The sequence below is a fragment of the Condylura cristata genome, unplaced genomic scaffold (assembly GCF_000260355.1).
Source record: "Condylura cristata isolate star-nosed mole 26May11 unplaced genomic scaffold, ConCri1.0 scaffold00003, whole genome shotgun sequence".
In the NCBI taxonomy this organism is placed as follows: domain Eukaryota; kingdom Metazoa; phylum Chordata; class Mammalia; order Eulipotyphla; family Talpidae; genus Condylura; species Condylura cristata.
The window spans coordinates 14,422,961-14,444,006 of record NW_004567104.1 but is presented as its reverse complement, the minus strand read 5'-3'; the positions used below and the strand labels follow the sequence as shown (position 1 = coordinate 14,444,006).

Genomic DNA, 21,046 nt, shown 5'->3' with positions numbered 1-21,046 from the left:
TTCTTTGAGTTGTTTCTTGTTTCTTTATGTGAGCTTGTATTGCTATATATTTTCCTCTTATAACTGCTTTTATGTGTCCCATATGTTTTGGAGAGTTATGTCCTCATTGTCATGCTTCTCAAGGTATTTTTTAGTTTCTTCTTTTATCTCCTCATTGATCCAATGGTTCTCCAGTAGTATGGGTTTCAATCTCCATGTGGGTTTATTGTCTTCTTCGCATGGCTTATTTCTAGTTTGATTCCTTTATAGTCAGAGAAGATAATTGGTATGATTTCGATCTTACTGTATCAATATATTATCTTGTGTCTGCATATGTGGTCAGTCCTCAGGAGTGATCCATGTGGATATGAGAAAAATGTGTAGTTAGATTTTGGGGGGTGCAGTGTTCTATAGATGTGTGCTAGGCCCATTAAGTCTAGGTCCTTGTTTAGAACTTTAGTGTCCTTGCTTATTTTTTTGTCTTGTTGATCTGTCCATTGTTGAGAGTGGCGTGTTGCGGGCTCCTACTATGTATGTATTCTCTCTTGATATGTTTTCTTAAGATGACAATAGTTTCCTTAAATTTTAGTGCTCCTTCATATGGTGCATATATGTTGATGAGTGTCATGTCTTCTTGCTATATTGTCCCTGTGATCATAATGTAGTGGCCATCTGTGTCCTCTTCGGCCTTTTTTAGTTTGAAGTCTATCTATCTGATATAAGAACAGCTGTTCCTGACTTCATTTTTGGTCTGTTTGCTTGTAGAATTGTTTCCCATCCTTTTTCTTTCAATCTATTTTTTTTTTAAAGATGTATTTTTACTTATGCATACAGAACTGGGGTATAGACCAGAGGTACACGGGTGCTCAGAGAATCCACCAGAGGCAGATGGATGAAGTACACTGCTGAGGGGATTAGTGGTCTGCCACACCTTGTGGATCACCTCTGGGGCAAGGGTTGAACTGGCACTGACGCTGCTGTGGCTGGCCAGGTTGCAGTGCTGCATCCTAACCCATTGGGCCACCAGGGAGGGCCCCTCATTCTGTTTTTATCTTTGTAGTTAGATGTGTTTCCTGGAGACAGCAAAAGGTTGTGTTCTGTTTTTTTTTAAAGATTTATTTATTTGTGCATACAGAACTGGGGTACAGGCCAGAGGCTCAGGGGCGGTGAGAGGCTTCACCAGAGACAGAGTGGGGAACAGAACAGGCAGATCAACGAAGTACACTGCTGAGGGGAGCAGCGGGCGGGTCAGGAGAGGTCTGCCACGCCATGTGGTCTCCTCCGGGGCAGGCGGGAATCAAACTCATGCGGAAGCGGCTTTTTAGATTCTCAGTGCTGTGCTTTAACCCGCTGCGCCACCAGGGAGGGCCCGGTTGTGTTCTGTTTTTTAATGTAGCCACAACTTGTGTCTTTTTATTGATGAGTTTAAATCATTTATGTTTGGAGTTAATATTGACACCTATATTAGCACCTATATTTGGCATTTTGTCTTTTTGTGCTTTTATTCCTTGTTTTGATCTGTTCTTATTCATCCCTTTGTTGGCTTTGCCTTAAGGACTTGTATTTGTTTGGAGTGGGAGTTTACATGTGATAAAATTGTGGAGTTTGTCTGACAATGTTCTTATTCTTTGTTCATAGAGGAAAGAGAGCTTTTCAGGATAAAGTATTCTTGGTTGGCATTTGATATCTTGGAGTTTGTTGAACATGTTCCTATGCTTTCTTCTTGCCCATAGTGTTTCTTCAGAGAGGTCTGATGTCAGTCTGACTGGTTTTCCTTGATAGGTTGTTTTTTCCCTTTTGTCAGTCTGATCATATTTTTCGTGTTTTAGATTCTTAGGACCTTCACTATTACGGTCTTGCTGTGTTTTCTTCTTTCATCGTGGTAGTTTGTTACTCTTGTCACTTCCTGTGTGTCTATTTTCATCATCATCTTCATGTTTGGGAAATTCTCTTCAGTTATCTCTGAATATTTTCTCAATACCTTTGCCTTTTTCCTCGCCGCCTTTGAGACCTGTAAAACTGCTATTTCCTTTCCTCATGGTGTCAGATCGCTCTTAGAGTGTTTCTTCATTCCTTTTCCTCTGTACTTCTCTACTTTTCTGTTTTGATTCTCTTTATTTCTGTGTCCTCAAGGGTGCTGATTCATTCTTCCATTTCATCTATTTTGTTTTCACTACTTTACTCAGAATTCTTTATCTCCTTCAGTAGTCGTTTAATCTGCATTTCTTCTTCTATTTCATCTATTCTGTTTTCACTACTTTTCCCAGAATTCCTTATCTTCTCCAGTAGTCATTTAATCTCCTGCATTCCTTTTTTAAATCTCCTTTCCATTCTTCAGTTCATTATTTGTCTTACAATTTTTTTCTTTTTCAATTTGTTTGTTGATCATGATTCTAAATTCTTTATCTGACAGGCAGAGCAGTTCTTCTATGTCTTTGTTGATTACTATTGACTGATCTTTTTGTGGTGAAATTTTTCCCTGTGGGCTTGCTTGGGCATTTATATTTTTTCTTCTCCCTGTTGTTTGTTTCTTAATGATTTCTGTGCATTGAGACACTGTTGCCAGTATTGGCGGCATTTCTTTTGTGTGCTCCTTCTGGGGTGGCCAAGGACTGGTATTCAGACCGGTTCAAGGACTAATGTGCCAATCCTCCAATAGGGATATGATGTTGTGAGTATGGTTTTGAGTTTGTGTGCTGTAACTGGTGGATTCCCTCCTTCTGTTTTTCCACTGTGTTAAGGTGAGATTCCTAGATTGTGATTGGGAGATGCACATTTTTTTTTTTTTCTTATTCTCCCTGTATTTGAGAGGGTAAATTTTTATTTTTTTATTAGTTTTTTCATTTCTATCATTTAAAAAAATTATAATAGTTTATTTTTACATATGTTTGTGCATTTTTTCATCTCCATTGCAATCCCCTAGGGTTTCCCATCACCATAGTCCAGTGAATTTCTCTCCCTCCACTGTTTTTGATCCCATTCCCCATTCTACCCCCACAAAAATGTCTCTGGTATATAGCTATTCATCATTATCATTATTTTCTCACCTGTTCTGTTATATTCCTGCTATGAGAGAAACCATCCCTTATTTTTCTTTTTCTGTCTGGCTTATTTCACTAAGCATGATCTTGTCCAGCTCCATCCATGTTGCTGCAAAAGACATGTGTTTCTTTTTTTTGGTTGCTGAGTAATATTCCATTGTGTATATGTATCACATCCTTTTAATCCAGTCATCCATTTTTGGGCATATGGACTGTTTCCATATCTGTCCAACTGTGAATAAAGCAGCAGTAAACATGGGGGTGCAGGTATCTTTTTGAATCAGTGTTTTTGTATCTTTTGAGTAGAGGGTAGATACAAAAGAGTGAGATTACTGGGTTGTAGGGGAGCTTTTATTTTTTAATTGAGGGTAATGTTACTTTACAACACAAAATAGCTTTCAAGATTACATTTTCTCATTTTACCTACCACTGACTTTTTCTTTCTCTTTCTGGCTTATCTCACTAAGCACGATCTTTTCCAGCTCCATCCAAGTTGCTGCAAAAGACATGTGTTTCTCTTTTTTGGTTGCTGAGTAATATTCCTGTGTGTGTGTGTGTGTGTGTGTGTGTGTGTGCGCGCGCCACATCTTTTTAGTCCAGTCATCTATCTACTTTTGGGCATTTGGGCTGCTTCATGTTTTTCCAATTGTAAATAAAGCAGCAATAAAAAATGGGGGTGCAGGTATCTTTTTGAATCAGTGTTTTTGTGTCTTTTGGGTAGATAATCTAGGTTGTAGGGAAGCTCCATGTTTAGCAGTTTGAGGAACTTCCAAACAGTTGGGGGATGCACATTCTTGTTGGTAGTGTTGGTCTCTCTGTTGCCTTATTTCGAGGGGGGTGGGGGGGGGCCTTGGTTCTCCTGTTAGCAGTGACCCCACCCCTGGCCTGGTTTCCAATTTAAATCAGGTACTATGGGCTAGTAGTGAAGGCTCTGCCGCTTCCCAGCTTCTGGTCTCCTTATGACCAGATTCTGTGTGTTTCCCATTACTTCAGGGGATACCTGCTTGTTCCAATGGACTACAGCCACACCCTACTATTCTTCCTGTTAGTGGCCAGGAGCTGATTGCAGGTTATCAGGCCCTGCCCAGCCCCCCTCAGACCTGGGGAGTGAAAACCAAGGTGTCCTGTTCACACCAGAAACCCACCTGTTTGAGTGCCTGTGGCCACTTTCTGCAGCTCTTCCTGCTACTGGCTGGGAACTGTGCTCAGGCTGTCACACTCTTCCTGGTCCCCACAGTCTTGGGGAGTGAAAGCACAAGGCACCTGTGGCCTGTTTCAGCACCTGTGGCCACACTGCCACTCTCCCAGCTAATAGCCAAAAGCTGAGTACAGGCTGTCACATTCTGCCTGGCAGTGCCAGGTGGGGGTTTGACCAGCCCCCTATCCTGCCCCCAAAGGTGGCAAGAAAGATGAGTCTTATCCTTCTGACAGGTCTTATCCCCATGGATCTGTGTAGACCCTTACCCTTCCATGCAAATCAACCTGCTGATCTTTGTTTCACCCTCTAGGGGTTTCAGATGTTTCACCTTTTCCCAGTTGCTTTCATGTTTTTTTCTCCTTTTCTTTCCTTGGTGGATGTGTTCCAGGTTTGTGGTGTGGGGCAGGATCCTGGTGTGTATGTCCCACTTGTTTCTTCTTCTGTTATTCTCACCTTCCTACTGCATCTCATGGGTTGCCAATTCTGTTCAGAACATCTGAGTCTTGGCTGGAGTTTGCTGAACTTAATCCCTGCAACTCTTCGTGACCTTGTTGGTGATGTCATCCTCATATAATGTCTATATAAAAATATTATGTTAGAGCTGTATCTCTACCCTGAAAAATGTGTTACCTGTATTTAAGGAATAAATGTAAGCATCAAGATGGTGTGTGTTCTTAGATTTGACCGATCTACAACCATTGTATCTTAAAGCCAGGCTGTCATAGAAACATTAGCTATACATTTCAAGTTACAGCATTCCCTAAATCTCTTCCTGGTTATACAGTTTGTTTTTAAGTTAGTTTATAAGTTTATTCTTTGTGTTTTTTTGTTTTGTTTTGTTTTGTTTTTTTCTTTATTTTGAACCTAAGGATATTTTTGTTTGAAGGCTTATGCTTATTTGCCTTCCTTGTAGCTAGTATGTTGTCTATAGCTAATAGCTCTATACCAAATTAACATCTTGGTACATGATGACAGATGCTTTCTTAATAATATTTTATCTTTAAAACCTTTATCTTTTTAAAAATAATTCATCATTATTCTGAAAATCCTGATTAAATTTTCATTTGGGGCTCAGAGATGCCCTAATTCTAACCTTCCTCCCACCCCTTTCAGTTGTTGCTTCTTTCCATAGTATGAAAGCTCTCCTATATAACACTTGTTGCCTTATCAACTCTAAGAGTGCTGAATGCACTAACTTATAATACATTTAGTACTAACATAGCCAGTTACTACTATATATACACACAGTGGAGTGACTATTTTTCCTTGCCCATAGACATTATTATTTCAGAACTTGTTAATAAATGCTTTGTGTATCTATTATAGAGATGCATATCTCTAAAGTTAAAGGAACTTTAAAAACTTCCTTGACCTGATTTTCTCCTTGTCTCTTAAGTTTTTGTTCTAGATGATACATTTATTCTGTTACAGCCAGAGAGTAACTATTTTAGGCTTTAAAGGTGGTGTGAATGCTGCTGCATTTAGTCAGGTCTGTCCTGACAGTACAAAAGCAGTCATAGATGATATGTAATGAGCTTGGCTGGGTTTTAATAAAATTTTATATTTGGACTTTTAAATTTGAATTTCATGTGATTTTCATTTTTGTATGTAATCTTTTGATAACAGATAGTCTTTTGTCTTTTTTCCCTCCTCATCAGTTGAAATACAATGTTTTGGTGTACTCCAGTTGGTTGCTATCATTACTTTAATCTGCATTGCTAGTTGTAGAGGGTCTTCAGAAAATGAAAAAATCTTTAATCTTATCAGATCTAAAATTTGTATTAAATGCTGGCTAACTTTTGGTCCTTGAAGTTTTTAATTTCAGTGATGTAGATATTAAGGGGTATTAGATGAAGATCATTTAAAAGTAAATGTATTTGTCATTCTTACGCAGTATTTATCAGTTGGGTAGATAACAGAATTAAAAAAGTATTTTCTACACTTTTGTCTCTTTTAGCACCAGCATTGGATGTTGATTGGCAGAGCAACAACACCTTTGCTTCTTGTAGTACAGATATGTGCATTCATGTCTGTAAATTAGGACAAGACAGACCTATTAAAACATTCCAGGGACACACGGTGAGAAATCTTCCTCCCCCAACCCCCAGAGTGGTTGTGATGAATAAGTAACTTTTCAGAGTGATTTTGAGGGATTTGTGTTTAATATCCAAAGAGAGACCTGTTTTTAAAATGAAAATGAGTATTTGCTATTATTTTTAGAATGAAGTAAATGCTATCAAATGGGACCCAACTGGCAATCTCCTGGCCTCCTGTTCTGATGACATGACTTTAAAGGTAATTTGGATAGTAGAATGAAATGAGTGGAATGAAATGAGTAGAGTGGAATGAAAGTATTATGTAGTGTGATTGTTGTGGCCATTTAAAATTTAGAAAGTGTTTCTTAAGAGTTCATTGAATGAACTCAATTTTGGGTGAGGACGTAACTCTGCTTTTCAGTACTTTATCATCGTTGATTAACTATTGATGTAATTTATTGATGGGAATCATAGTAAGTTGCTTGTTAATTATAAATAGTATAGATAACTAAAAATTGTAATTAACTACATAACATTGATGATTAACTGTTGATGGGAATTACATACAAGAAATATGCTATTATAACTTGTCTTCACTATTGGAAAGTAATGTTGGTGCAGTAAAGTTTATTTTTACATGTAGAGATTTTATTAATAAATAATGAAATTCTTCATGGCATGTGATTCAAATTCCATGAATTTTATTAATGTGCTTTTTTACACTAGTGTGAATATATAACAGCCTTTATGGGAGACTGATAGTAGAAAACCACTTAGCCTCATTAGTTGACATGCTGGCATTCACATCTCAGTATGAATTTTCATATATTAATTTTCATGTCTAAAAACAAAATAATACTTGAACCTACACATATTGCATAACACTGTAAGGGGAAAAAGGCATTTTGAATAAAGAACAACCTAATACTGATCTCCAAAATTAACAAAGCTCTTAGTCCTTTCCTGCAACATGCTAACTCTACTGAATATAATTTTATCCTTGACTTTGCAATGCCAGTGACTGCAGGTGTGATGATCCTTACAAATGTAATGATTTTGAGGGAAACTGCATTTTCTCTTCCTTGACTAAATGGAACCTTGGTAACCTGGAAGATTTTTTTCCCTTAAATAATACATGGAGTAGTTTTAGTTTTTCTCAAGCTTGGACTCCTTGGAAGCTTTACCAGTGAAAGTATTTTTCTAGTGCTCTTGTCTCTGACTTTATTTTGCATGTCTTATTCATTATGGTTATGAAAAAGGTCTACAGGATGGAAAGGCACAGATGAGAAAATAAAAGAGCTTAATGTCATGGATTGAGTTGCAGCTACTGAAATAAGTTTGAATTGGAAATTGTTTATAGAGACTTTCTTTGTCCTTAAAATTAAAAAAAAAAAAAGGCCATCTGATTTTAAAACTAGATGAATGGAGATTATGTAGTGAAGTCATTTTCTGAGAACAAAGAACACCAGATGGGTGAGAAAATCTTGTCAGACTTGAATATAGTACCGTTGAGTCATGCTAGTACTGGTGCCAGGTGAGACAGATGCTGAGAATATGCTAAGCTTGGCATAAAATTGAGAATTCTCAGCAAATGGGTGGGTGGTCATTTATAGCTTTGGGTATGGATGAAGCTGTGTAGATAGCAAGTGTGGAGCTAAGAAGGAAATCTAAAAGAAAAAATAGTCTTAAGAAACTCCCAGCAGTTACCAGCTCAAGAGAAATGAGCTTCCAAAAGGAAATTGAGAAGAAATGATCCAAGTGGAAAGAATGTGGAGAAAATTTCAAGGGAGAGGTTGGTAGTGGTCAACACTATCAATACTATTAAAAGGTTAAATGAAGTAAGTTTTGAAAAAAGTCTTCTTTAGTTACCAGGAATATTAAAATTTTTATGATAATAGCATCATTATCTTTCATTAATTACATTGCAAAAACTTAAAATCTGGCTAATTTTTGTTTCTTTGTTGGCAGTTAGATTTGTTTATTAGTGTTCACAAGATAATCACATTATTTCTCTGTATGTCTTTATGGAATTGATTTTTCCAGAAATACTCTTGATGTCGGTTTCTCTTAATTTTTGATCAGTAGTAATACAAATTTTTAATCTATGTACATGTTTTTAACTTAGGAAAGATTACTTAAACACTTTAATTTTTCTTTGCCATTTTTCATGGTTTGAAATGAGTCGTTTAAATTAAAGTTTATTATGGTTAAGAATATAACATGAAATCTACTTTTAACAGATTCTTAAGTGTACAATACCATATTATTATCTATAAGCACAGTGTTATATAGCAGGTTTTTTGGGCTGAAATTTTTATACTCACCAATTAGTAACTCCTTCTGACCTACTCTCTTGGTAATGTCTGTTCTTTTCTTCTATAAATATGACAATTTTACATGCCTCATGTGAATGGAACCATGTAGTATTTGTGTTTAAGATTCATCCATGTTGTTGCTCATTTCAGGATTTCCTTTTGTGTGCTGAGTAATGATCTATTGTATGTATATACTACATTTCTTCATTTATCTGTGATGGATATTTAGGCTTTTATGTCTTGATTTTGTGAGTAATGCTCCAGTGAATGTGGGAGTGAAGATACCTCCGTGAAAGTCTGATTTCAATATTTTGGATAAATACCCACAAGTGCGATGCTGGATCATGTGATTTCATTCTGTTTCTAGAATATATACAGGGATTCCAGCATACTCCGTAATTCTTACATTGTGTTGTGTTGTTTTCTTTTATACATACAAATGTGTACACACACACATAAAATGCATATAAAGTGATAATCCTAACATGTGTGTTGTGATAACTCATAGTAGTTTTGTTTTGCACTTCCTGGTGAATAATGGTATTGAGCAATCTTTCATAATACCTGTTGGCCATTTGTATATCTTTGGAGTAATGTCTACTCAAATCATTTGCATGTTTTCAAATTAGCTTTAAGGTTTTTACTGGTGAGTTGTCAGAGTTCTTATATATTTTGGACATTAACTCTTCATTGATACATTCAGTGTGCACACGTTTTGTCATTCTACTTTGTTTGCTTTGCAGAAGTTTTTTATTTATTCCCATTTTATTTTGCTTAAGTTGCTTGCCTATCTATTTTCCCTCTCCATCCCAAGTATTTGCTGACTCTGAATTCTCACAGGATTTTTAATAAGTGACAAAAAGAAAACTGATTCCTTCCTAATATTTTTGAATCATTACCAAAGAACTCATTGTACCAAATGAAGTCATCAAAAGTAATCTTAGAACTAGTTCATTCAGTTCTCAAACCTCACAACATTAAATAGTTACTAAGGGTTTTAAACTGATTTTTCATTTGTAAAGGGGAGATAAATGTTAAATATATCTGACTTATATTTTGGACTTATGAGATATAATTTTGAATGTAACTTTTGTGTGGAAAAAAATTACAAAAATTTTTCTTTTTGCTTAGATTTGGAGTATGAAACAAGACAATTGTGTCCATGATTTGCAAGCACATAATAAAGAAATTTATACTATCAAATGGAGTCCAACAGGGCCAGGGACAAATAATCCAAATGCCAACCTTATGTTAGCAAGGTAATATTTCTGTTTTCCTCTTTCAAGTCTTCTATAAATACAGCTTAAAATAAATATGGGGGGGGGAATTAGGAAAGATTCCAAGAAATGGACATGTATTTTGTAAAGAATTTCTCTTTTAATGGAATTTTTAAACACAGATCTTTAATTAGTATTTTAAGTCATAATGGATTTTTATGTCTGGATATTTGCTAATATTGGTTATTGATTCAAACCAAGTAACTGAGGCACAATGCAATACAGTTTCTTCAGCATTAAAAAAAAAAAATTAAAATTATCATCATACAATGTTCAAGAACCATGCGTCAATAATATGGAAATTACTTAATAATAGAGCAATGTGGTGAAATCAGCTCATTTGTTTCCATTTTGTGGATGTGGAGAGGCCTCTAAGTTGCCTCTTCTTACAGGGCTTTCTTTCATATCACTTCTTCATAGCCCCATGTATTTCTCATAAGGAGCTGGTAGATAGCAATTTAAGAATGACTAAATGTTGTATATTGTGGGTGGGACTGAGAATATTTCATTACTTATAAAATAATTTTCTCCCTCCCTTGTCAGTGCATCTTTTGATTCTACTGTTAGATTATGGGATGTAGACCGAGGAATTTGCATCCATACTTTGACAAAACACCAAGAACCTGTATACAGTGTAGCTTTCAGTCCTGATGGCAGGTATCTGGCCAGTGGTTCTTTCGACAAATGCGTGCACATCTGGAACACACAGGTATTTCTGAGTTATATAGTCAAGTACTCTTACATTTAGTAAGAAATATTTCTCTGTATAAATATTCCTTTCTGCTTACTTTCTTTTTGTAGTATTAATGCAGTTCTTAGTTTCTAAATAAGTTTAAGCTAAGTATACATTGAAACTAATTGAAGTTGTTTTCAGAATGTAGACCAGATTTTAGAAATAGATGCTTTGTTTCATTTCCCTAAAGTTTACAGACATTAAAATAGAGTTGAAGGTGCATTTGTTTAGACAAATAGTATAATTTCTAAAAAAAAAAAAATAAATAAATAAATAAGATTTTATGACTGGACCAATTACCAGATATAAACAATATACTATATTACTTTTTCAGGGATAGTGATATAAAGATTCTTCTCTGTAAATAGAAAAAAATAGCCTGTCACTTTATTTTTTGAGTATTTTTAGTTATTTTGCCCCATAGACTGTTTCTTTAATAAAAGTGACTTGCGTCTTTTCCACCTTCCTACTAGTAATCACATCTTTGCTGTTGTAGTAGGCACAGATAAGTTACTATGGGTTATTTCTTTTTATGTAGTAGGCACAGAATAAGTTGTTAATGGGTTATTTCTTATCATGTAGACCACAATTTAACCAACTGTTGTGTATAAATTATCCTTTTCAAGTGTTACTTTTTCTTAGTCATTCAAATTGTCCCATAAAATACTCCAAAGCACGAAGCAGGTATATACTAAAAGGTCTTGCCTCCATTTCCTTTCCTTCTTGATCCCCTGCCAGGTAACTTTTTTTTTTCCCCCAAGTTTCTCTTTCAAAATTCTGAGTTATTTTGTTAAAGAAAAACATTGTGGTTCTTACATTTTGCAACCCCACTGGCAATATAGAAAAATGTTCCCCACAGTCCAATCAATAGGTAAAATGGTATTTCGGTGTAGTTTTACATTTGCATTTCTGTTTTGAGTGAAAGTGAGAATCTTTATATGTGTCAGTGTTCTTGTTAATTTTTCTGTGAACTGTGGTGATTATATCCTTCCCTTGTTTTTGTACTGGGTTATTGATCTTTATTTCTAGGAATTCTTTATATTTTAGAAAACTAGGCCCTTTGTGTTCTGAATTGCGCTGTTTATCATGTTTGGAGCATTATGAATTTTAGCATCTTATTGACTCCATTAACCTTACTAAAGCTCCTTTATTCTAATAGTTTATATTTCCCTTTGACTTCTCTTTAATCTTTCTGTTGTGATTTAATGGCCAAGATTCTTTGATTAACCTATAAATAATTACCCTACTGTATATATTTTCAGTCATTTATTCCCATTAATGAGAAAATCAATTTAAATGAAATTTGTGTATAGAACTGTAAAGGTCCGATGGAAGATACTACTTCGGCTGTTAAGAATATTTGCGCAACTACTCTTACTATTATATATTGGTACATTACTATTGTGTATCAAAAATATAATTTTGCTGGGTTTTTAAAAAGATTTATTTATTTATGCATACAAGAACTGGACTGTAGGCTAGAGGTGCGTGGGGGTAAGGTGAAAGAATTCACCAGAGACAGAGTGGGGAGCAGAACAGGCAGATCTGCTGAAATATACTGCTGAGGAGAGTAGCAGGACAGACAGGAGAGATCTGCTGCACTTTATGAGTCTGCTCCCTGGCTGGGGATCACACTCATGCTGCAGAGTCTGTCAGTAGCTTCATAGTGCTGAGACTTAACCCTCTTATGCCACCAGGGAGGCCCTTTGCTGTTTTCTTTTTTAAGTTTGAAAATAGTAAAGTGCGTCTAGTGAGTTTTTAGTGCAGGAGAAAAGCATTTTATTTTTGTTACATTTACATTTAGTTTTAACTTTTATTACTTGGATTATGTGTTGTCTTATAAGTATTTGACAAGTAAATTGTTGAAGTCTTGTTTGAACATAAATATAGATTTGAGGTGCTCTACCGGCCATTTGTTAATATCTTAAGCTATGACTTGTTTTTCGTGTTTTCTAGTTCAGTTATAACCTACTGAGAGCTTAGATACCTGAGGCTTTAAAATAGAGTTTACACCAAAGTTAACTTTCCTTTAGATATCACCAGGTTTTAGATTTTATTGGTGTTAGTCCTTTCTCTACAGATACTAGAGACCAACTATATTCACACTTCTTAATTAATCTCTTAAGTTGTAAGGAAATTTAGGTACGTAAAATTAAAACCAATTATGTGTTCCCTCTGTGGATAAGCATTAGCAGTCTATCTTTTTTACTATCTGGGAGGTAATTACAAGATACATATCTTGCTTTGAAAACATGTCATGTTTTTAAGTCATTGTGCTAATTCTTCATTTGACCTTTTAGGTCACCCCAAAATTTGAGAGATACTTTTCTGGTTTTTTAGTACAGAACACTAGAAGCATAGTTGTTTATTATCTTTTAGTATTTCATAGAATAATCTCTGACCTTTGCCCTGTTTAATGACTAGTTAACTCAGAAAATACATGTTTGCCCTGAGTTTTTCTCTGTGACAGCTGAATAGTTTTGGTTTCAACTGCTGAAGGGATAATATAGCTTAGTTATATATATGATTCAGCTGTATTGATGATGAAATTATTAGTTTTTCTGGTTGTGCTTTCTTTGTTCACTTAAAATATCTTTTAAGAACAATAAAGAACATGTATTCCTTTAGCTTTTATAACTCCCCTAATTTAAGGACAATTCAGTAAATAAGGTGTAACTAGCAGTCTTAACAATAGAATTGTCTTTACTAGTTTATTATACTTTCTCTTTAGGAGGTTTTGTCAAGTTCTTACTTGTGTTTCTCTACATGTCTAAACTGGTGCCCTCTTCAAGAACAGCAGCAAAATATATTTTAAGTCATACATTGATATACCCTATAAATGGCTAGAATGTATATTTCTAGCCCTTGTTAACTTTCAAATATGCCAGTGATATTTTACGTCAGAATGGTTATCAGTACTGGATAAACAGAATATATGTACATGATTTCTTGAAAATTAATTCATGTTATCTTTAATAAAAAGATTATCATATCACATTTCTAGAATTTCAGGACTTGTATTTACTTTGGCGTTAAAGCTAAATCCTACCTCTGATTGTTAGAAGTAAAGTCATGTAAATTTTTTGCCTCAATATTTACATTTGTAACATGTTATTTTTAAGATTTGCTTTTCATTTCTTTAGACAGGTGCTCTAGTTCACAGTTACAGGGGAACAGGTGGAATTTTTGAAGTTTGCTGGAATGCAGCAGGAGACAAAGTTGGAGCCAGTGCATCAGATGGTTCAGTAAGTATAATCAATTTTTCAAAGGGAAGGGTGTATGTGTGTTTGTAAGCATGACTAAAAGTGGCTTATTGTGATAATGACCACAGAAGTGTTTCTTTGAAAATAAATTGTATGATTGTTATATTATTGACCTTTTTTACTGAATACTTTCATGTTTATATCATTCAAATGATAGAAACCAAATTTAGGCTACTTTGTGAAGAGAGTCTTCATAATCAAGAAGTGAAAGTTATTTTTAATATAAACTTCCATTATTAAGTACAAATAAAGCAGAATACCACTCTGAGAGACCAGACTTGAAAATTTAATACTTGTTTTCTACCTTCTCTTCCCTGCAGATGTTTGTTTGTGGCTCAGGGAAAGGGGGGATTGAGGTTATTCAATCGTGCATTGAGGGACATGTGATATTAGGAGACTGAGGATGAGGTTGGCCAACTTTTTAGAGAAATGCTAGTCATGGAAAGTGCTAAAAGCAAAGGGAAGGTGCTTAACCATTAGCTGTTTACTAAAGCAATAGCGTAATGTGATCTGTAGCAGTTTTTATTGAGGACTAAGAAATAGGTAATGGTCCATTTTGAGCAATTTTTATCTATTTTATTTTTTAAGATTTATTTATTTACACATACAAGAACTAGGGTAAAGGCCAGAGGAATGTATAGGGGGTGAGAGACTTCACCAGAGGCAGTGGAGTGAGGAGCAGAACAGGCAGATGTACTGAAACATAGTGCTGAGGGGAGTAGCAGGAGAGACCGGAGAGGTCTGCTGTGTCTTGTGGATCACATCCCTGGCCGGGGATAGAACTCATGCTGCAGTGGCTGCAGAGAGCTTCATAGTGTTGAGGTTTAACCAGTTGCACTACCAGGGAGTTCCCTTTTGCTACCTTTTTTAATTAACCAAAAGTAATTCTTCCAAAATTTTAGCTTTGGTCCTTCCTTTGTAATATTAGACCATTGTTGTTTCCTTCCTCTACTTAGAAGACTTAATCTGAATCTGTTCATTAAGTCCTATTACCACGATGACATTACTTTGTACCATTTTCATGGGCTTGGAACTAAGAAATAGATTCCAAACTGAAGTATAGTTAAGCTAAAGTGTACAGTGAAATTCTTAACATAGTCATTGATTATTTTAATTTCTTACAGGTATGTGTATTAGACCTTCGGAAATAGCGCTACTAGTTGGAAGCCATGGACCGACTATGAATGTGTACATAGCCAAAATGACTGTCCCTGACCCATGTACTGCTATAGTCCCACTTGAACCATGGCCAGTCCACTACAGCCAAATCTAAAAGAAATATATACATACAGTGTATATAAACAAAATTGCACCCTGAAGATGACAGAATTTTATCACAGCTTGTGAATTCTGTTCACCAAGTGCTGGAATCTAATCTGCTGTGCCCCTAAAATAGCATTTAGACGTTTTGGATATGAAAAACAGAAGAGAGAAAGAAATATGCGTTATTAAAGCAGCCCATACATGTACCAGTTTTTGGATATTAATAACAGCCTTGTTTCTCCCCTTTGAATCAGCAGACACCATGGATTATATTCTTTTTTTCCTGTCAGTAGTTGAGCAGTTTGTATGTACAGAGAAAATGGACTTACAAAAACTTGCAGCAGTAGTTTGTTCTTGCTTTTAACTTTGTTTTTGGTTTAGTTTATGGATGCATGAAGTAAGGGAGTGAATCAGTTTTTTGTTTTTTTTTTTTCTTTTCTTTTCTTTTTCACCTTTTAAAAAAATTCTTAAAAATATTTTAATGCATTCTTTTGAAGAGATAGATGTTTGGTACATTTTATGGCTCCCAGAGCATATGTTCAGTTGGTGCATGTTGTAGAAGGGGTAATTGGAAATTAAATGAAAATATATGACTTTGGTCATGTCAATCTGTAAGACACATCAGTAAAAAGGGTATTATGCTCTGTTTGTTTTTTAGTTTTTGTTTTTGGTGATGTGGCTTAAATGCAATAGTTTCTTTATGGGGGAAATACTTCTGCCAATTAAAGACTAGAGAAGGGCACAAAAATTTTTTTAATACCATAGAGAAGATGCATTAAAAAAAATCTTCTGATGTTTTGTAGCCATAACTAAATTATGGTTAAAATGTGCACTATTGTAAAAAGGAGCAAAGTAGTTTTTTTGTTTTTTTTTTTTCGTTGTTGTTGTTTATTTGTTTTGCTTTGTTTTTTAAGAGATTAAAATGTTTCTGGATAAGGATTAGCTTCTCAAAGTGTCCATCATTCTGTGTAGAAGCTTAAATGTGTAATGTAACCAAACTCCAGTATTAAAAATCTCATGTTACTTTTCTTTATACAAAGCAAGATAACGGCATATAACACTGCCATTACATGGCAAAATGTTTGCTACCTTAGTTTAAAAAACAATCTTTAAAACAAAAGACTTGCTTCAAGGTGTTTTTGAATAGCAGTGATTCTGAATTTTTAGAAAGTATAATTGCACTAACCTCCCTGCTGCTCTGATTTTGCATTTGTGGTACTAGTGACTACATTTTTTTTCAAATATAGATAGGTTGAAGCTGCTATTTTTTTTTAATAGTAATCACTACTATATCATGTCTTTTACTCTGTTTATAATATCAAGTATTTTCTTAAAGATATAGGTATCAGGTCAAACTTTCCTGTGCTCATGCAATTAAAAGCTAAAATATACAGAAATTAGAAATGATAGCATGGGGCTATGTTTATATGATTAGCAAGGTTTGTCATAATTATCTTAAGATTCAGAAATGTCAATTTTGAAGAGAATAGTTGTCAAATTTATGTCTCAGATTTTAATTAAAGGATTGCTTATATCAAGCATAGCAAATTTATAACACTAGTTCTGTCACTAATAATCTTGAGGCCTTTACTACTAAAATTTTAATCTGTATTTTAAGTAGAAATTGATTTAACCCAAGTAATGCAGCTTTGATTTTCGGCATTTGTTTTGCTATTTTTTCAAAACAGCTTTGATTGAAGCAAGTCTTGGTTTTACTGCTAAGGTAGGATAGCATTTGCTGTTGGTAAAGAAAATAAATACACTTAATTTCACAATACATTGTTATATGTATCCCAGTTGTTGTTAGTGGGGACTATGATGCTGTAATATTTTTAAAATTTACATCCAGAGAGGCAGTCATTCATGATGGTTTTGTGCCAGCTGTTTTTAGGGTTTTGGATCACATTATAGATATTTAGAACTATTACCCTGTGACTTATGTAGGAAACCTAATATGCTGAATATCTGGCACTTGAAATCCTGCTTTTATTGCTGGAGGTCCACATCTGTGGTTAACCTCTATTGTTGTTTTAAAAAAAAATAAATAAAAATAAAAAAATCTGTGCAATAATTTTTAAATGTGCTCCCAGGAATAGACACAAATGTTTTGAGTATGTTTAAGCTGCATTTTCCTTTAGCGATGCATTTGTCAATTGCACTGAATTTAAATCTGAAAGTCAGAGGTGATTATTGATAGTACTTTTGTATTTTGATATGGACAATTTATTCATTTGCATACAGTTATTGAATTTTTCCAGCTGATTAAAAGATAGTCAAGAGTTCTACAATATAGCTGCCAAAATAGACAGCTATATTTTTATGGTATTGTCATCTTTTCTTTTCTTTTTTTTTTTAATCTGTAGCTATTTTACTTATGCATAATAGCCACAATAGAACATAAAAAAAGATTATAAGTACAGAGCTTTATTATCCTGAAGTTTTGGGTCTTTTTAAGTATAAACTTCATCTGAAAGGTATCCACTTTGTAGGCTTGGGTTTGTTATGATCATATGATTGTTTTTGCTGCTGTTCTCAACATCATCATTGCCTGCTGATGTGCCACGATGCTGCTCCAATAGACAAAAATAAGATTGCTTCTAATTGAGCAGTAACATGATTGTAAGAGACTAAGTTTCACAACCTATAAAGTTCTATATTTGAGGTTCTTGCTTATTTTCCTTCTTATTTTATTTTTTATTTTTTGAGAACTTGTTCCTGAAGCTCAACTGGTTCCAGTAGATTTTCTATGGTATTCATTATATATCATTGTATAAGCTACTGTAATACACTTATCATGGGGAGAAATAGAAAGGAAAATGTGAATGAATACTCATTGACTAAAATAGAATAAAGAAATAGCAGTTGTCGTTCTTAAAATTATAAAAGATTGTCCTTTCTGATCCATATAGGAAATCTCCTAAGTTCTTAAAATAGTTTGATTCCCCAATATTCTATTGTTGATCAGGTACCATCATTAACATTCAAATAACTTTTTAGCAGTAGTAATTTTTAGTTTCCTAATAGGTCTTAGAATATATAAACGTCTTTTAATTCTTCATTCTCTAGATATGTTTTAAGATTAAACACCTTTAACAGATACTGAAAGTGCCTCCTTTTGTGGTGTAAAAAATTATGGTGCAAAAAGTAATCATTATTAGGTTGAATTACATGAAGGTGTTTTGATTTTTGACATAAAAATGTCAAGAGAAAGGCCAAAGATTTGTACTTTTTCACGTAACTTATAAAGCACTCCTTTTTTCCTTAAACTTCTTTCTGTCAAATTAGATTTAATGAGAGAGTACTATTTTTAAGGAGCTGTTTATGTAGAATGATTTTGTTAAGAGTAATGTAAACTATTGAGTAAAAGACTAAAGAGGAGAATACATTTTTGCTATTTGAAGGGATCACGTATGACCATCCTATGTGAGTAAATGTTTTGCTAGGTATCTAAGCAGAAAAAATAAATCTCACAGGTAGTTCTATTTACTCCTTTCAAGCAGTTTTTATTTTTTAAAGCACATTGTACATTTCCATAGAACCTGCATTTATCCTTGCATGCTAAGGATGGTACTTACATATGGTGAATTACTGTTGACAGTTTTCACAGAAATCCTATTTCATGGACCAACATTGTGGCATGGCAGCAAATGCCAACATTTTGAGGGAATAGCAGCAAACTTACAAGAGACCCTGGTTGGTTTTGTTTTGTTTATTTGTTTTTATTCTTCCTTCCAAATCAGCAGGGATGGAAGGAGAGTATGGCAGTTATGAATTACTCCTTCTGTTAGTAGCTCTGAAGTGTCACATTCAATATCAATTTTTTAAACATGATTCTAGTTAAATGTAGAAGAGAGAAAAGAGAAAGTGTTCACTTTTTTGATACACTGATTTAGAAATTTGATGTCTTATATCGTAGTTCTGAAGTATTAATAGCTCTTTATTTCTGCCTTTACGTTGACAGTGTTGAAGCAGGGTGAATAACTAGGGCATATATATTTTTTTCTAGTAAACTGTTTCACAATGTTTTCTTTGGTGTTTCTGGATAAGTTCAAACATTCTGCATGTTGTATCTAGTCTGATGTACTTATCCATCTCATTAAAAACAAAAATACAGACTGCATTTTGTAGCTCTGAATCCCTAAATACAGAAGTGGTTTCCTTCTTTCCTGACTTTGACATTGTAGCTATAATGTTCTAATTTTGATTTTACAAATCCTTTGGGTCTAATTCTGTGAGCCTACCTATAGCACTGGATTAAAATGTCTGCATCATTTCTTTAGTTATCCAGTTAACTTTAAAACTGTTGTAAAAGTGTAAACCAGCCCATGACAGTTTTTTGTACTTGTTAAAGAACTTTATTGTTCAGTTTTCATGATTATTGTGTAAGGAAGACTGATATAGATGTTCTATGCTGTCCTGGACCATGTTAATTACACTTACAATGTATTTTGGTTCCACATCACAATGATTTGTCCCCAATAACCCTTTTATCCTTTCTAGGCACATTTCTTTTTTTTTGTTGTTGTTGTTGCAGTTTCCCTTTGCATTGTATTGCTTTGACAACTGTAATTTGAATCAGATCTGAAAGAGGTCCAGAATAAAATATATTTTGATATTATGTTGGTTGTGTACATATATAAAACCTTTGATATCTATGTAGTTTGTATAGACTATTTACTAGTCAAGAGAGAGGGATGCTATTTCTTGTTTACAATTTCTTGTTTACATTTTAATTGCATTTACTTCTCTAATGTTCTATTGTAGAATAAACTTTTTTGCTCTGAGTTAGCCTTAAGTAACCTATATATAGCATGTCTATTCTCTCCCATATTGACATTACCAGTTGTAACTGCCGTCAGAACCCAAACTACTTTTTTCATAACTGCATTGTTTTTGCAAAATACATAAGTAAACCCATAGATAAAATTACAAAGTTTATTATTTTATTACTTTTCACAGGTCATAAGACTTTTTAAATCAAGGGACTGTTTACTTATTTTTATTACAGAACACCAGAGCATTTAATCAGCAAAGGAATAATGATTACTTGTAAATTAATTTGAAGCGTCAGTTTTGTATTTAAGGACATTTCATAAATTAAAAGGGAAATCAAATTGCTCATCATGTAGTTGAGCACAACACAAGTATGTGTGTAAATGGAGCTTTCGGGTAGAATGCTCAGCTTACTTACTGACGTTTTCTTCATACAAACCTGTCATGACTATTTTCTTCCTTAGATGCTAATGTCTCTAAAGAACCTAATATTATCTGAGTAGAGATATTAACTAGGCCCCTTCTAGTTTTGATTTATACCAACTCCTTTATAATGAGAGATTTCTTAAAAGAAAAAATGGGCATTTTGTTGTTACTGTTTACTAAAAACCTATATTTTCCAGGTGTTCTGCTATTTCCTTCATGTGTTACTAAATGAGAAGCAACTGCAGTTGCTAGAACCCTCTGGCAGCCTTTTATTTTTAAAGGGTTAACTTTGCATGCATGACATAGAGTGTTAATAATAATTTGCATTTTACATTTTCCCCAAAGTGTTCGACTACTAAGGATTAGAATCCATATAAGCTTTAGGTAAAATAAATCGGTTTGATTAGCCATAGAAAGTATTTTTAATTTCATAGTACTTTACAGTAGATCAGAGTCCTTACCTATTATAATACATAGCAGATCAAATTAAAGTTTACAATTTCCCTGATATATTCTATTGCAAAATGCAGCGGAGGAAATGACACTGTGGACAGTAGTTTCATGGTGCCTTTCTCTGCTGTACCAAAGTGCTGTCAACAATGAAATGTTAACCCTATGCTACTTTTGCTGAATGTTTCTTCTCAAATGTCTTTCTCAATGCTTAATGTCCTAACTTGTAATATTTTTGTATTAAATTTTTTAGGAGTTCCTTGTAATTTCTTTATCATTTAAAATATATTAA

General features: G+C 34.2%; 1 protein-coding gene across 4 annotated transcripts in view; it reads left to right on the top strand.

Moving 5' to 3' along the window:
* The window catches only part of TBL1XR1 (transducin (beta)-like 1 X-linked receptor 1), a 168,983-nt gene extending 149,260 nt beyond the window's left edge, over positions 1 to 19,723 (top strand). For all 4 annotated transcript variants that reach the window (XM_004674979.2, XM_012733188.1, XM_012733176.1 and 1 more), the window contains 6 exons: positions 6,176 to 6,297; positions 6,439 to 6,513; positions 9,701 to 9,828; positions 10,390 to 10,555; positions 13,723 to 13,824; positions 14,967 to 19,723. In XM_004674979.2, the coding sequence (XP_004675036.1) occupies positions 6,176 to 6,297; positions 6,439 to 6,513; positions 9,701 to 9,828; positions 10,390 to 10,555; positions 13,723 to 13,824; positions 14,967 to 14,993 (620 nt within the window). In that variant the 3' untranslated portion in view covers positions 14,994 to 19,723. The remainder of the gene's footprint in view (positions 1 to 6,175; positions 6,298 to 6,438; positions 6,514 to 9,700; positions 9,829 to 10,389; positions 10,556 to 13,722; positions 13,825 to 14,966) is intronic.
* Positions 19,724 to 21,046: the final 1,323 nt, after the last annotated feature.